At 36.0% G+C, this 17,502-nt stretch overlaps 1 protein-coding gene across 6 annotated transcripts in view; it reads right to left on the minus strand.

Annotated features, from left to right (window-relative positions):
• Positions 1–17,502, minus strand: part of U2SURP (U2 snRNP associated SURP domain containing) — a 54,297-nt gene that overhangs the window by 11,507 nt on the left and 25,288 nt on the right. For 4 of the 6 annotated variants that reach the window (XM_085069504.1, XM_085069507.1, XM_085069505.1 and 1 more), the window contains 17 exons: positions 16,770–16,864; positions 16,654–16,689; positions 16,465–16,547; positions 15,925–16,090; positions 15,279–15,490; positions 14,294–14,337; positions 10,980–11,084; positions 9,793–9,859; positions 9,541–9,704; positions 8,267–8,429; positions 7,680–7,759; positions 6,551–6,638; positions 4,872–4,994; positions 3,805–3,961; positions 3,362–3,457; positions 2,681–2,747; positions 1,557–1,719 (listed from right to left, as the gene is read on the minus strand). In XM_085069504.1, coding sequence (XP_084925630.1) covers positions 1,557–1,719; positions 2,681–2,747; positions 3,362–3,457; positions 3,805–3,961; positions 4,872–4,994; positions 6,551–6,638; positions 7,680–7,759; positions 8,267–8,429; positions 9,541–9,704; positions 9,793–9,859; positions 10,980–11,084; positions 14,294–14,337; positions 15,279–15,490; positions 15,925–16,090; positions 16,465–16,547; positions 16,654–16,689; positions 16,770–16,864 — 1,909 coding nt within the window. The remainder of the gene's footprint in view (positions 1–1,556; positions 1,720–2,680; positions 2,748–3,361; positions 3,458–3,804; positions 3,962–4,871; positions 4,995–6,550; positions 6,639–7,679; positions 7,760–8,266; positions 8,430–9,540; positions 9,705–9,792; positions 9,860–10,979; positions 11,085–14,293; positions 14,338–15,278; positions 15,491–15,924; positions 16,091–16,464; positions 16,548–16,653; positions 16,690–16,769; positions 16,865–17,502) is intronic. The other 2 variants (XM_085069506.1, XM_085069503.1) reach the window with 1 other exon arrangement.

A 17,502-nucleotide genomic window follows, 5' to 3' on the forward strand; every position in this document is an offset into this window, starting at 1 on the left:
CCAAGATGGTAATTTACTTATCAAAAAGAATAAAATGCAAACATGCACTTGAAAAGCTCAAATATTTTCCACCTAAAACTCTTACTGACAGAATACACTGATGAAAGAACTTAAAACACTTGTGCAGTGTAAAACTGACAATGGTTATGGCACATCACTGCCTAATCTGCCTCCACAACTGCCCAGATAACATCTATAAAACAGATACTCAATCTGAAAGGAGCCCTTTCCATAACTAACTGCTACAATCAGTATTACAGCAACACAAAAATTAGTTTCACTTCTACTTTCATTAGTCTAACAAAATGTATTTTCTACAAAAATACTGCCACCATGAGTCAGGTCAGACATAAATCCCATTCAGCTTCTCACATTCAGAATTTACTCACTTAATATGGCTATATTTCATTAATGTTCAAACTGCTGTGCAAAGCAAGAGATTCCTAAGTGCTTAGTGAGAGTCTATTCATTTCAATAAAATTGGAATAGTTAAAGGGAGGCATATATGAGAAAAACAACACTTGTGACATTTTAAAATACTATTGGCTGAACATCTTACAAGAGTATTATGGGGCTTTGTTAACATCTGACTTGAGCTAATGAGCACATTACAGCATAAACAGGTATGCAGCCACAATTCCACCTTCAAAACATTACCCAGGTTATCACCTGTCACTTGGAGATGCTACAACAGCAATAAGCATTTAGCAGCTTCTTAATATCATTTGAATGCACTGAACAGAAGGTACAAGAATTCTGGTATTCAATGTCCCTCGAGTCTGAACACTGAATACAAGCCAGAAAGTCACATACAATTCTAAACCTGATGTTGCATGGCAGTGTGTTTCAGAAAGGCTTCACTGCTAGACAAAGCTTGTGCTAAATTCCAGTTCTAGTTACCTTCTCAGTCGACCACAAGCTCAGACTCCAGAATAAAGACATAACAACCTCTGCTGATCAAATTTAACAGCTACACTAATGCCTGTTCTTGGGGAAAGGAGAGAAGAACTAGTGACACCTATGAACTGCAAGCAGGGCTTCATTGAAATACCTCCATTCCACTACTACACGGGTTAGCAGTATCTACTCCTTTGTTTGATGGCTGAAACAGTGACAAGAGATACTGCTAAATGCAGTAAAATACAGACACTTCAAGGCAAGAAACAGAGAAAACAAGAAAGGTAGAGGACTAGAGCCACATCCAGAAGTTAATCCCATTTGCCAAGGGGAGGAAAGTGTAAGGGGACCCAAGCAATCTAAAGCTACCAGTGGTATTGAAACAGAACACTGAAAAGGAACAGTTAGTCTCAATGTGCAATGTCCCCTGACTCTATTTTTCTTTTTTTTCCTGCATTATTTCCAAAGTCAAAACCAGGCAAGGTAAGGGTGTGAACAAATATACCTTTACAAAAATACACCAGACTAAAGTAAAACCCACTATATAACAGAACTGTAATTATTCCAGTAAAAATAACTCCCCATCATATGTAGAGAACTCGGGGTGGGGTGAGGACTAGAAAGGTACAGAAGGGTGGCACAAAACACCCCATGCTCACCTCTATCTCTCGGAGTTTGGCACGCTTTTCTTCACTCATTTCTGAGTATTTGACTGACGACTTGGATTCAGGCATTTCCTCCTTAATAGGATTGGAATACATGTGTTGTTCTTCTGACTTAGAACTCTGAGTGTCTTCTTCATCTTCACTTTCTTCTTCTTGACTTTACAGAAAACATACAGAATTAACTTAGATGTAAGAGATATCTTAAGTATATATGAAATGTACTATTTCTCCTACTTAGTTTCTCTGATGAGTTCTTGGTTTTGAAATCTGTTAAGTTAGATTATGTAAAAGTCTGCAGCAACACATTAATCTCCATCTGTGAGACAGGTCTATTTTTCATTTAATTCAATTGTTAAGTTTTTATTACTCACACAATTTACACTTTTCACAGAAACAGAGTGCAGAAGAATTAATGAAATTTACAGTTATCAAATACATATCTACCTGGGCTACAAAACAAATCCACTCCCCCACAGCAGAATCTCAAAATGCTGTAATGGTGCTCTTCAGGTATAATAAGTTTAACAGAAGAACAAAATTTACTTCTCTTGCTTTTGGGAGATAAACCTGAGACATGGCAGATACCAAAACTGTATTCCCAGATTAGGCACTAGAGTGCTGCAGGATCTGTATACACTAACAGATGCTCTCAGCTGCCTAAAGAGCACAAAAGACAACTCAAACCCAACTTCTGTTGGCAGGGAGCCTCTACCAGCATCCAACAAAACTTACACCTCAGAACACTACTCACTGTGCTTGTCTCAAAAGCAAAGGGCAGAGGTTTAGATCCATTAATATATACTTGATAGCAAGATTTCTATACTACTACTTTAGTTCTTACTATTTGATGCTAAATTCTCAAATCAGCATAAACTTAAAGATCACAATTAACAACTCTACCAAAAGGTGTAATTTATCATGTTAGAAAAAAATCAGGGGGGCTGAAAGCATGCTGCACTAAAATGTTGATTTTTCTCCATTTTCTTATTTTCCTACTTTCAAAATTTCTTTTTTGCCCTACTTTTGTAATACGTATCTATCTTACAAGGAGCTCCAAAGACACTCAACTTCAGATATGCAAAATAAGTATGTTTTCATTAGAATTAAGAAGTATTTACTTTTGAATTTCCTCCTCCTCAGATTCTTCATGTTGGTCAAAAAGCTCCCACTTAGAAGTAGTAACAGCTAGGAGAGACAGTAAGATAATTTTAACAACAGAAAAACCTACCACTCAATCTGAAAATTAGTATTTGTAATATAGTAAAATATATAGAATCTAATATATAAGATATAATATGAATTACAACGCGGTAAAAATTAGCATCTAGCACTTAATACAGATTTTCTATTTCACAGGAATACTCAAAACAGCCCATTATCAGAATATTTACTCTTCACAGAGCTACTCACTCACACTGCATATCACATTTCAGTAAATCCTTCAAAAGCAGACAAGTATTTGTCAGTTCATAAAATATGATCTTTCAAACCAAGATTTGGAAAGACTGCCAATCACATACCCCATTTTTTTGTTTGTTTGTTTTGTTTTTGATATTCATTCTTAATGAACTGGAAATTACTTTTAAAGGTTGATAGGTCATTGAAATAGAGTAACCATTAAAGAATACACTATTTTCCTTTTTGTGTTAAAATTTCAGTGAGCAAGTCACAACAGAAAAGCCTCCTGTGTTATAACATCAATCCCATTAGCATTTTAGCACAGATCAGCTGAAAATATTCATTACATAAGTGACATTATGCTTTCAGTTTACTTCAGAAAAGATACTTTCAAAACTAACCTTGAGCTTCCAGTTCTGATTCATCCACTGCTTCCCACTTCGAAGGGGCAACTTTAAATATGGGCTCATTCTTTTTTGAGTCTTCAGTTGTATCCACTGGTGGAGAAAGACACAGAAAAATAATTTGCAAAGCTCTTCAGAAGCTGAAACCAAAAAGTACTAAGATGACAATCAGAATTAAATAATGAAACAGATTATACAATCTTAATGTATGCAAAGAAAAGAGACCAGAGTTTAGATCCCAACGTGTGTAACATCAGAAGACACCTCCTGTGTTTCTGAAGCAATTACTATCTAAAAGCAGTAGAACAAATTGAAATTAATCAATTCAACATTTTACAAAGCTACATGCCAGATCAATTCTAGGCTGTATTTCTAAAAACTACACAGGAAAAAAAGATCAAAGATAGAAGATTCAATTTGAAAGTTAAAACAATTCATACAAGGAACTCCATCAAGATCATCATCCAGTGATTTAATTGGGACTCCATCCAGATCATCAATAGGAGCAGCATCAATAGGAATTCCATCCACATCTTCTAGTGGAGCACCATCAAGCTCTTCCTCAATGGGAGCACCATCAAGATCATCCGGTACTTCCTGAAAGCAAATAATATGTAATTATTTCAAGTACAAATCCACATTGCTTTCCTTTACTCCTCCAGTTATCAAATAATTTCCTTTTAAAGAAGCACTTTTATAAATACCAAAGCCCCTGAAAAATCAACTTTGACAATTTTTGCTAACAAGTATAGTTGCTTATTGTAGAGGAAATCACATAACAATATCTTCCTATAAAAAACTAAAGGCAAGAACTTGGAATTTGTCCACAATGTACTGGAAGTTTTCCAATACCTATATTTAAAAGAAGAGATATGACGCTGAGGTAGCTCAAAATCAGCCAAATTACAGTCAGATAAATCATACTCACTTGATATAAATGTTTCCCCAAGACCAGTAAAATGAAAAACTTACTGAAATTGACCACTTAGCAGGAACACCAATTTAAGGAAGACACAAATTGTAAACCCAGCTGTGTATTCTAACTTTTTAGGTACAGGCACTGTCCTTCCTCTGTGTGCGTTCACCCTGGTCTTCCACTCAGAAACATCAGCTACACTTTCAATTATACTGCAGCTCTCCCTCCCACTGTTCTGAAAGGCATCTTTCTACACAGTTACAATGCCTGAAATTCCACTCAAAATTCAGAGACAGATATTACAGAGTATTTCCAACACAAAGGAAATACCTGTCATTCTGCACTAGTCTTTGCTCTAAAACAGTTTCACAATAACTCCACCACAGCACACCCAAACAAGAAAGAAACACGTAGATGAAACAGTATCTGCATTTGAAAATATGTTACACCTCTATTTAGGAGCAAGGACTTGGAGGAAAGAAACGTTTATTCACCCTAAAAGAGAGAGCAAAATAATCCTTACCAGCCCTATTTCACACTTACACATTTTTTTCCCTGCCATCTGCAAGCATCACACCAGAAGTCACTTACCTCTGTTTCTTTGTCTTCCATGATATTTACAAGTCCCAAGAAAATATTCTGTAGTTTGATCAGAAATGGCTCTGGATAGATTGCCCAGTCTTCCCATGCTCGGAAGCATGTCATTACTCGTTGCTAAAAGCAAGAGAAAAAAAAAAAGCTAAAACATTTGTATTGAGAAATTTTACGTGATGGGAAATACACCCCAGAGAATTACTACTGTAGACAACAATTCCTAAGTAGTTCCATACTGAAGTATATTACAATGACACCATGCTGGGCAAGACTAGCAATTTTACAAAAATACGTATATAGGAACTACATTTTAAGAAACCTCACTTGGGTTTTATTTTCACTTTAAATTCCTGTTACATTATGCATTCTGGCTGTTGCCAGTTCTATCCTGATAGTAAATTTCATTCTGCCACAATGTTCAAAGCAGGTGCCTCTACCAAATCTAGGAGAAAATATCTGTTTGTAAAATAAATAAAATTAACATTGGCTTATACATATTACTGAACTGAAATTGTGTTCCTACTTTCATTTTGTTCAGCCTGGAGAAGAGAAGGCTCTGGGGAGACCTTAGAGCCCCTTCCAGCTCCTACAGGGGCTACAAGAAAGCTGGAGAAGGATTTCTTACAAGCACAGGTAGTGACAGGACAAGGGGGGAACAGCTTTAAACAGAAAGAGGGTCAGTTTAGGTTATATATTCCCAAGAAATTCTTCAGTGTGAAGGTGGTGAGGCACTGGCACAGGCTGCCCAGAGAAGCTGTGGATGCCCCACTCCTGAAGTGTTCAAGGCCAGGCTGGATGGAGCCCTGAGCAACCTGGTCTAGTGAAAGGGGTCTCTTCCCATGGCAGGGGGTTGGAACAAGATGATCTTTAAAGTCCCTTCCAACCCAAATAATTTTTTTTTCAGACGTGTATTTGAAAATATGTGTTTCAGTTCAATTTCGACACATTAAATGTAACTGAAGAGATACATATATTTTAACAAATCTGCTGCTCTTTATCATATGATTTAGCAAAGTTTTAAAATAGCAGATAAGTAAAACTGTTTCTCAATCTAGCGCAATTGAGAGCAGAAGACAGTAGGGCAACCAGGATGAAGAACTTAATACAGAAAAACTAACTACACTGCAAGGATTGTATTTAAAGCTTCTGATTGAAAAACAAATAGAAAAAAGAAGTGCAGAGGCACTGTGGAAACAGAAGGAAAGGGGCTGAGCATGAGAAGCAGAGAGCATTTGATCTAAAAAATCACTCTCAATTACCCATGGTCAGAACTCTAACATAAAGCCTCCCACAAAAAATGTTTAAAAGTAACTTTATGCTGTTGTGCCAGGAGTTTCTTTCCACACTCAGTACCCAACTTTATTTCTGAAATTGAAATACAGGTGGCCCAAAAACAGTAAGAAATCTAGAAGGCTTTGTTTGCAATTCAAGTAATAGATAAATTTCCTCTCATCTCCCCAACTGTACATCTACTGATACACTCCAGCTGGTAGATGCTCATTTCCTTCCTTAATTTCAAGGCTATCCTTGCAAAAGAAAACTTTTTTTAATTATTTTTTTTAAAGCCTAATTAGGGACCTTGATGTCTAAGCCACCTATCATAGTATGCAATCTCTTGGGCAGGAACATCTATTTATATGACTTCTATGTCATGTAAATAACAATGAAATACATACCTTGAAATTTTCAGACTGTAAATGGCCTTGTATTGTACGGTAAGTAGCATTGAGATCAGAGAATATCTGACATAATTTTGTTTCAAAACTAGAATTAAACATATACATTTCTTTAGTTAAACTTGGTAATATATGTTTTCTGGACATACATATTTCATGAAAATACCTGGGACACAGGACTCAAAAGCACAAGGTTCTGATCCTTATAGTAGCCATGAACTGAACTATAAAGCAAATATGATTACTATATATTAAATCACCTTGGACAACAACAGAACTGTGAAGGGAGATCTTCACATCTGCTGCAGTCTCTTTATAGACCCTGGAAAGATTGGAGGACGATAAAAGGAGTTTTACAACCTTAAATAGAATGGAAGAATTGTCTCAAAACTCAATCTGTATTTAAAAAAAAATTCTTAGTTATGCTTGTATTCTAATTTATTCAGTGAGGCCCTCAATGAAAGCACAGTGAGCAACAGCTGCCCAGCTTCCCTTGAGCTTCTCACAATGTGCAAAAAATAAACCAGCACAACACAGACACATTGCAACAAGAAACACCAATTGCAATCACTAGCGTTTTGTAACATGCTGAATATTTCCCATCATGCTGCCCTAACATTAGAGAGACTCCAGGAAGTAGACACAAACAATTTGTATGACAAAGATACTGTCCCTTGGACATTTTTCCTAAATTATCCTCAGCACCTCAGAAATAAAGTACATAATATCCCCTTATACCTTCTCCAGAGTTCATGGAGAGTTAACCCCCCCACATTTTAATAAAAATAAATCTGTTTCAAAAATTTACTTCTTTGCTTGAACTATTCATTGTACCATATCTTGAATATTATCTACAGGCTCTTTCTGTCAAGAGGCACATGAGGTATTCTCACCTTTAGGGAGTTCCATGCAAGTGGTCCCTTGCATAGGGCACATACATTTTTTGCATTACCAACATGCTACATCTTACACATTTTCATGCAAACAGATATAAATACCATCAGTCTGTAATAGCAGTAGCACTGAAAAGTGTGAATTTCTCTACAACCACATTTATCCAGAGATGTACATACAGAGACAAATATAAAAGATGGTTTTAACTGCCAATCACCTAAAATATGATACTTACAATTTTCTGTAGTAGGAAGCATTGGCAACTTTAGCTGAAGAGTTGTATAACACATCCGACACTAGATACAATCTTGCGATCTACAATAAAAAATGGTCAAATTAAGATAACTCAAATTTAAATTATTCTGAAAATAAAGGCATTTATCCAGAAAGAATACAAGATAGTTTAAACTATCTGGAAGTACCAAATTAGAATTAAGTGTAGCACAGCTATATTATTAATAAACATACTAAGAGGTAATTAGCCTCCTGTTATGCTATAGGGTGCTAACTACTGTAACATATTACCACAGCATTACAAAAGAGAATCATGACATTCCAGTTTTAATTGCCTCATTTGAACAGATATCATCTCACTGTTTTCAATTTCACAGTAAGGCAGAACATTATTTACAAGCGACTCCAGAAAGAACAAAAATAAGTAACAAAATTCCACAAGAAAAGATCCTACTTAAATTCAACCCCACGTTTTAGTACAAAACCTCAACGCAATCTGAAACTCATGGAACAATGTTTGTAAATTCATGCACGTACTGCTAAGTGAGCTCTTTCCCCAAAATACAAGATTATAGAAAATCTTCACACCTTCTTAGGAAGAGGAGTCTTGAGAATGGACAATGACTCGGTAATGCAGTCCACAATTTCTTCAGCAGCTTCCGCATTATTTAGACAGAAAACCATTGCGTCACCAATATCGTTCTTCCGAGGTGTTAATCCACGTAGAATTTCCTCTAGTTTGTCCCTCTGTCTGAAATATCAGCAATTTTAATACTTTCAATATAAAAGGAAAAGTACTTTTGGGGATTTCCATTTAACAGCAGTTTTTTGTTTTTCTATCTTTAGGAGAAAAGCAATTTTCAATGTTTTTGTATTTCTTTGCCTGAGTTCTTTCAGTGGTTCATGAATTTATGTGTCCAAATTACTTAAAGTGCAAAAAATTCTCACTCAAGTCTTGATTACACACAGAAATCAAGGAAAAAGAGCTGAAAAATACCTAATGCAGCACATCAGTATCTCTAAGAAAGTAATTATCTTTCTGGATTTAGTTTAGGTCTAAACCAAAATTGATAAATCTAAAGCATGCAAGTAATTTCTGCTACAGAATAAGAAACACTAGATTCAGAAAGCTAGTAAATGAACAATTACTTCAAATTTTCCCTGACCTCCATATGAAGAGAACATTTTTTAAAGAATCTCTTTTTGAGCCTTTCCAAAAGAGACCAACTGTGTATGAAAACCTACAGAAGCATGACTGGTATGATAACTATTATGAAAAGAATAAAACAAGAAAAAAAATTCCACATGCTAATAATACATTATTTGTAATGACAGCAGCAACATTAAAAAAAGCAGGTCACTATTTCCACTACAGCTATCCCCAGCACACTGACAATTCACAGCAAAGTACTCTGATGATCTGTCTCTTGCTGGTTATTAACAGCACAATTAATTTCTGCTGACTTTAATTTCTGCTCAACAGCAAGAGTAAGTTTACGGTTACAGCAACTGCTAGCTCCTGAGGTCATAACGATGTTGAGAAAGGTGCTACAGATCCTCACCTACAGACAGCAATAGAAAATGGGGGAAAACTCCCATCTTCCCAATCCCTTTCCAATTAAGGGTTAGTAACAATTGGAATAAAAGGTGCAATGATGACAAACCTAACCAAATCCCGTACGTACCGAGCAGTAAGTACAATCAGAAGCACTGAGGTTAAGAGACACTTACTTAGACACATACCTAATACTATGACAAGCATGACAACTTAAGAGATGACAAATTAAAACCACACAAACACAGTGGGTAAACACAAGCAGAACAGCTATTAAACAGCACTATGAACCAGTGGTAGCACATACTCTTCCTTAAGTGCACCCTTCTTGTTTGGTTCCTCCACAAACGCTTCCGTTTCTTGCTCTTCTGACATCCCATGCAAGTATGGATTCAATGGTGGTGGCCTCCAAAATGAGCCATTTTTGAACATACGGAAATCTTCTGTCCTCCACTTGGTTGGAGCATCCCCCTATGAAAAAAACAGAAGTATTTTGACTTTGGTGTTATTTCACTTCACTATGCTTGAAGCCATGAATTATCATTAAAATTCTACTTGCCTGAAGAATTGAATAAAGCTTCCATCTATAATACACATGGGCTGGAGTCTGGTTTTCAAATAAAAACCTAAACCAAAGAGCAAAGACAAGACACAAAGAATATTACAAATTTTTAACTGACGCAAATTCAAAGGAAGCAATTAAAAAAACCCAAACAAACCCTGTTCAGAATCCCACCTTAGCTGCAGCGTGAACACAAGGCAGCTAAAATCACGTACACTCGCAGCATAGCCAGGCAGAACATGTGCAACTGCTACACAGACACACACACTCACACATGCAATCTGCAGAGAGCAGAGCTCTGCACAGGCACAGCACTGCTCAGAAGTTAAAAGCAGAACCAACAGGGTCAGAAAGAACAACTGTGCAACCTCACAGCAAAGCAAAAGAATCATCAGTGCAAAGAGTCACTATTGGAGCAACTGCAACCTCAGCACAAGTGATGCAGGAGCTCGCAGTTACACAGTGAGGTGACTCATCAAACAGTGAATGACCTGAAGTTTTCCACCAGAAAATTATCTGTCAGAACACTGGCAACATCTGATGGAGGATGTGAGGGTCAAGCAGCCCATTTTTAATGGACAGGATATTCTGACTTGCATATTTTCTCACCTCATATATAAAAATCATAAAAACAAATTTGGAAACTGATACTTTTTTATTCTATTAATGACAAGTGCCAAGAATTCTCAAAACTTCCCTATGTCAGCTGAAGTTTAATTCTATCTGCATTGACATAAAAGAAAAATTACTCCCAGCTCTTGCTAAAGGTTAGCAATTAACTCCAGGAAGAGTGGACATCTCATTGAGTTTCTCTGTTTGGGGGAAGGAAGGGATTTTTTTCTTTTTTCAAAATGTATGCTACTGCTTCAACTGATAACTGTGAATCCCTCAGAAGAGCATGTACGTGTTAAATGTTTATAAATATATATAATATAAAATGTATAATACAGCATGTGTGTGTGCTATTTTACTTATTTATATATACACATTAGTATTAACTGCAATAAAAGTGCATTCTTCCTTATAAAAGGACAGTATAGCCATTGGTGCAATTTGCAAAGTTAAAATCTGCACATAAAGATGGATAAAGTAAAAACCAGTCTTATTAGTATTTCAAAAACGGAAAATATTAACAACAGTGAAAATACTGGTGTTATCTCAAAGTGAACCAATGTAATAAGCACCTGAACATTGGGTTGTTGATTTCTCGGTTCATGATCATGGCTTCGAACATGGGCCCTTCCCGAACCACAAACTCTATCATTCGATGTATCAAAGCGAGCAAATTCCTACAACAATAACACAGTTAAAGAAACATTGATTCAGACCTAACACTATATAAAACTACACTCCACCTAAGATACTACAACTGTGCAGGAGATTATTTTGCTGTATTGTTAAGAAATCTGCATAAAAGATAAGGTAACATGGAACATATTATAGCTTTGCATCACAGACACGGGCGTTCTAAAAATCAAACCATGCCTAGCAGTGATGGAGTAAGAATTTAAGAGACCTCCTTCCTGAATTTCCACAGCTTAGCCTACAACCATGTCATCTTTAGCAGAAGCCTGACACACAAATATGGGCACCTGAACACCAAAATACAATTAACTATCAAAAACTAAGCCCTCATCTACATTGTCTAGAAAATTGAAATGTTAACTGATGTTCTACAGGGGAACAAGTGGCTGAATATTATGTTCAAAATAAAAACACACATACTTTTGAATATTCAACAGAATCTGCATTCAGCTTTCAAACTATTCAAGTATGAAAGGAAAAGCAAATAGTCTTCTTGATGCCAAACACGGCACTGGTTTTACTAAATTTAGATAATCTCTTTTTGGTCAAGACTCAGCTATTGCCAGAGAACAAAACTGTCCATCATTTTGTTTCATACCATCCCATGTTCCCTCCCTCATACAGCCAAGAGAACCAAATCACAATTAAAAAAAAATAAAAATCTGTATCATTCCATTCAGCACTACATCCTGAGACAGGCAAGAAGTGGATGTGGAGTGCACATTTTTCAAGCCCCATCTGAAAAGGCAGGGTCACTTCTGAGCACACTAACAGGAGACAGTTACATAAGCTTGATCAAAAATAGTGATGGCCAGTTTCCACCCTTTTGGGGTTTTACGGAAACAGGGTCCTGAATTTTTAAAACAGATTACCTACATATAGCAAAAGCTTCACAGCACGTGTCCTTTGAATGTGATGCAAGCCAAAAAAAATACAGATTTTTACATTTTTTAATTTCTTTTCTTAGATGGAACAAATGGATATTGGTTCTTTACATGTAATTAATTAGATTTCCATTTAGCATTGTTTTAATTACTGAAATTCCATAATTGTTACATCGTAAAGTTCCAGAATTTTCTATTACTTCTTATCAATGTTTTCTACCATGAGTATTCCAAGTTCTGCCACAGATATAATGCACTATATTAAAAAAAAAATCAACTTAAAAACATAGTAGTAGAAACCTATCCCTGCCATCTGCAAGTGTTGTTTTAAACCATCTAGTATTGAATCTACATTTGCCTCAAATATTACACAAATAAACAGATACCAGTTCAATTTTTATGTCTGCTTTTTATAATCCCAGAAACATTGCAAAGAGGACATAGTTTCAACAATTCTGTAGCCATTTTATTTACAGCAGTGTTCTGAAAGTCTAAATAGCAAGACTCTTCTTGTTACATGAACTGTATTTGAAAACATCAGCAAGAAAGAAATCTACAATTAGCTCTCAAGTCTCTGAGCTATTATAGCATTCATTTATTTTAAGGCAAGTCCAATGTGATCACTTCTGGCTTCCTGCAAATCATCGATTTTCATCTAATTTTTCTTTCATCAAGTAAAATAAAGTTGTGTAAGAGCAGCTTATGCTTGAACAAGCACATCTGCTTCGTGAAGACCTCCAATGTATGAAAATAGATCCAGCTCATCCCATATCTGAAAGAGATTGTTACAGGCACTTTGCTATGGAAGTGAATTTCTCAGAAAAAGAAATTGATTATACTCAAGGTTTGCTGCTTACTAAATATTAAGTATGAGATGTTAAAAATAGTATTGAAAATTTTTAATTTAAGGAGAATAATTAAACAAATTACCCCACTGAAGTCAGTCAAAATTTTTGCATTATGTGATTCACTGTGTAATGGTCTTAGCAACTGTCACTGGCAACTTCCAAAATCATCAGGAAAAGAATCATTAAAAATGTTTTCAAATACAATTCATTTAACATGGGTTCTTATCATACAGGCTTTTAAAATGCTACAGTAAATAAAACGGACACATCTTTTTCTCTGACAGCTCCTCTGTGAGCACTGTACAGTTTTACAAGTACTTGTTCTACTACTCAAAATATTTCTCAAATCAAGACTCTTCCTGGTCGCCCCAATTATTCAAGCCTCTACCCAACAAAAATTGTACTGTCCTAAAATTCCATCAAAAATAAAGTGCATTGGAGCATGTACTGACAAGTCTGTTAATGCACTATAAGCAGCTTCACAAATCTCTTTCTGCCCCCTCCCCCCCATGCGAAAAAAGAAAAAAGGGACTTTGTGACAATTAAGACAGTGTAGTAAAAAAACGATAGTGCATTATTTTAAAATGTCATTTAGTTTAAGTTGGCCAACAAAAAAAAAAAGTTTTTCAGTTATAATAAAACCACATTTATTGGAGCCGATCGTACCAATGTCTGGTCAAAAACTGTATACTTTCCCAATCCATCCCATGATGTTTTCCTGGTCCCCCGCTGCCGCAGACAGTTCAGCTGGTGTTGCTCACCAAGGCCAATGTCAAAGAGAATTTGGTAATCTTTTGTGCTTCTTTACTTTTAAAACAGTGTTGTGTTCCTATGTTTGGGAAAAGGTTTTGGCTTAACTGAGCAAGAGTACACCTAGACTAGCATGACAGTGACGGGGACCAAAATGTAAAAATATCTTTGCAATAATACAAAAGTATGTTTTTCAGTAACCAAAATTATTAACTCCTGCATTAAAAAAAAAAACCAGCAGAAATCAAAATTGATTTTCAACTGAACTGGTTATAAAATGAACAAGTCAAAAAAAAAAACCCCAAAAACCCAAAAATAAACCAAACCAAATCCCAACAAAACCAAAACCAAATTAAAAAGAAAACCCCACAGCTGCATCCCAGTACTCAGAGATTTATGTCAGGACTTATGCTGTGTCTGTAAGACAGTATTTCACACTAGTGCTCACTCACAAAATGACCCTGCATCTACCTCTAATGCTCAGATTAAATGCAAAAGATAATTACTTAAGTCTATCCTCACTTAAAAAAAAAGAGTTATTAAGTCAAGAATAGTTAAGACTGTAAATCACACACATTTTTTTTAAGTGTCATAAAATCACCATTGCTCAGTCAAGCCATTACCTTTTCCACAACATCACCATTTTTCTTTAAAATTCCGAAGGGGAAATTTTCTATATTTAGATCAGTAATAATAAAGAAAAACATGTACCTTTCTGTTGGGATAACCACTTTGACTATGGCTTGCGACAGAGTCTGTATATGAAGTCACATCAGATAATAAACATAGAATATGTGAGTATTGTTAACAAGTAACAAGCAAAAATATACATATGCAATGAAAATACTACACATCTATCACAAACTTTGCAGGCAATCACTGCTGTGAAGTTATAACTAAGCAATTACACAAAATTCAAATGGTTGTGTCAGTGAACCATAAAGGTTCACTAATTGCAAAGTATCAGAACATTCCTGTCAGAATGTACATTGAGGCACTGAATAGGAACTATGCTGAATACATATAAGAAAGGAGTTCTTAAGTTTATGAAAAGATTCTAAACTATTTGACTTGGATCATGTTGGTATTACTTTATTCCCAAGTCTTACAAGAAACAGCCTTAACATTTAAGTGTCATTCAAAGAATCAATAAATTCTTACAAATGTAAAACAAGTTGGTTTGTGATTTCAAGATACTTACCCTTTTATCAGCTAATATTCCACAAAAAGAAAAGTTTGAAAATTGACTCCATAAGTAGCATAAAATACTTACTCAATGTCCAGATTAATTACCTTCTACACAAAATACATCAATTTCTCTAGGGTAAAAATAATGCTACCCAAATTAAAATGTAGGATTTTCTCTAAAGAAAACAATTTAGATACTGCAAATTGGCAGCCAAGAAAAGGGGGGGACGTAGGAGAAAAAAATCCAGGGAGCCTGGAGGGGGAAAATGGTAGCCAGATTTTAAGCATGACTAAATTAACCAAGAGCCAATTTCCTGTACCCTAACCCTCCTGAAACAGAGCTTCAGGAATTAGGTAGGTTCCCTTGAGCTACAGCAGGGAGCCAGAGAATTTGAAGACTAAGGGCCGCCAAAGTCATCCTGAACAATGCAAATCTATGAAGCCATTGAAATACTGTCACAGATGTAGTATTTAAGAATGAGATATGGCCCAGGGTACTGTAAGTTACCTTCTCAAAATCTTCCTTGTTTTTTGGTGGTGGTAACATTGGAGCATTAGGATTCTTCAATCTCTCCCTAGGCTGGGCATTAAAAGGCAGTCCTGACGGAGGAGGCGGCAGGGTGTGCTCCATCATGGAAGGCGGAATGTAGATTGGATGTGGTGGTATAGGTACAGCTTTGCCCCAGCCCAGCTTCATTTCAAACGACATAATCATCTTGCCTGAAAAAGTGAAAGGAAAAAACCTCCATCACAATGATGTTATAAACTGGCTCTGCATCACTCGAGATTTCTCCTTGTTAAGTGCAGCATTCAGGTTTGCCTGCCACAGTTTACCTTCCGCTTACAATGTTGATTATTGTTATTACATCTATCAGATTACAACATGGGCAAATAAAGGTCTAGTACACAAAATGTTTTATTAATCTTCCCCCAATGTCTGTCTTCAGGACACTACAGTACACAATTATTATAGTCTGACAACATTCAGTTGCCAATAGAACAGTCAAGTGTAAACTAAAGTCACTGCCAGCCTGGTAACTACTGCAGTTACAGAATACAGAATTACAGAATCTCACTTGTCTGATAAAACAACATGAAAATGTGCTTATAGTCTGCAAAGATAATTACAGCCCTGAACCGAGAAATCTGTTTACCATTTAAATTCTTCAGTGCTCTTTCAGCATCTCTCCTGTTCATAAAGGCAACAAAGCCACAGTTTCTTTCTCTTGCTCTTTCTTCATCAGTTCTTGGCCACATAATTTTAACACTCGCTAATGGTCCAAAGCGTCCAAATTCTTGACATAACATCTCTTCATTCATCTACATGAAAATGAGGTAAAAATTAACATTTTGCCACTTCTGTGAACAGTTGTTCATATTATTGTTCAAATGCCAAAGCTTTAAGGTTTTTAGTTTCTTGAGAAACATTTCATTGATAGCCCCCTAATGCAATCTACCACCAAAACAAGAATCTAAAACTCCGCACTTTTAACTGAGCATACTCAAATTTTTGAGATATGATCCACCATGCTAAAAGATATCAGTGGAAAAAGAATTTAACTGAGCTAGTGATTGGTAGTCTAAACCTTAATGTTATCAGCATTATGTACAGAGCATTTATTCCACTGAATATTGCAAGAAAATTCATCTGCACCCAAACATGCCAACAGAGCACTCCTTGGCTCCAAACTTACCTGAGGATTGATGTTTCCCAGATACAAATTCGTTGTGCTTGGATCTCCAACATCATGTGACCCTGGTGCATAATCATCCAGTACTAACATAACAGGGAAAAGAAAAAAAAAAAGAAAAAAAGAAGTCATAATCCCTGCTATGCATTTAAACGACAATATTAAATTGAGTAAGAAAAGAATCTGTATTACCACCAGATGATCTGTTTCTTCTTGAAGGAGCATCCACTGGATATAAAGAAAAATATGCACACTTTAGTCTACAAATCTTGTAGCCCAAACTAACATAAAAAACAACATCTACTTACTTGAACGACGCTGCCCATCTGAATCAGACTGGGGTGGTTCAAACCGACTCAATCTACCTTTTGTTTTGTGCCTTTCATCACGTTCCTCTTGGATTCTACAAAGCAAGTTTAACATAAGCAACATCTTAAAACCATTCTGAAGTTTTTATTCTAAAATTTTGAATTAACTTTACAATTATGAGAGTTTTTAACACAAAACGATGAGTTTGTTAAAACTTCCAAATTACCAGTATGTCTGAATTTCCGTTTCATCACCTGGAATACATCTACCAGAATCATTCCAGCTGCATGTTTCCTCATTCATACTGTCAGGGTATTTTATTATCAAACAAAATTGACTTGGCTTGAGAAGCAGTTCACAGGACCAGAAACAAGAACGGTGCTCTGAAAAAGTGACTCCAATTGCACATCCAACTGCCAGAGATCGCTGACCACTCAGATGACTTTGCAAGATGCACACAACTCCTGAGTGTCTATTTATCCTACCGTTTCTAAGCCACACTCATAGGCACACCCCCATGGCTATTTCCAGAATATAGTGGATTTTATCTCAGTTTCTAACTCTGAGGACAGTACTCACACAAGTAACTATTTGGTTCTCTGCAGTCTGGCCTTAAATCCTGATATGAAGATACTGTATTCCAGGAATACAAGGCTGTCAGTTCAACTAATTTACATCAGCTAAGGTACATACAACAGTGAAGCTCAGGCTCTCCTCACAAAAGCCACATAT

Source organism: Lichenostomus cassidix, chromosome 9, assembly GCF_008360975.1.
Source record: "Lichenostomus cassidix isolate B80296 chromosome 9, HeHo_3.0, whole genome shotgun sequence".
Lineage (NCBI taxonomy): Eukaryota > Metazoa > Chordata > Aves > Passeriformes > Meliphagidae > Lichenostomus > Lichenostomus cassidix.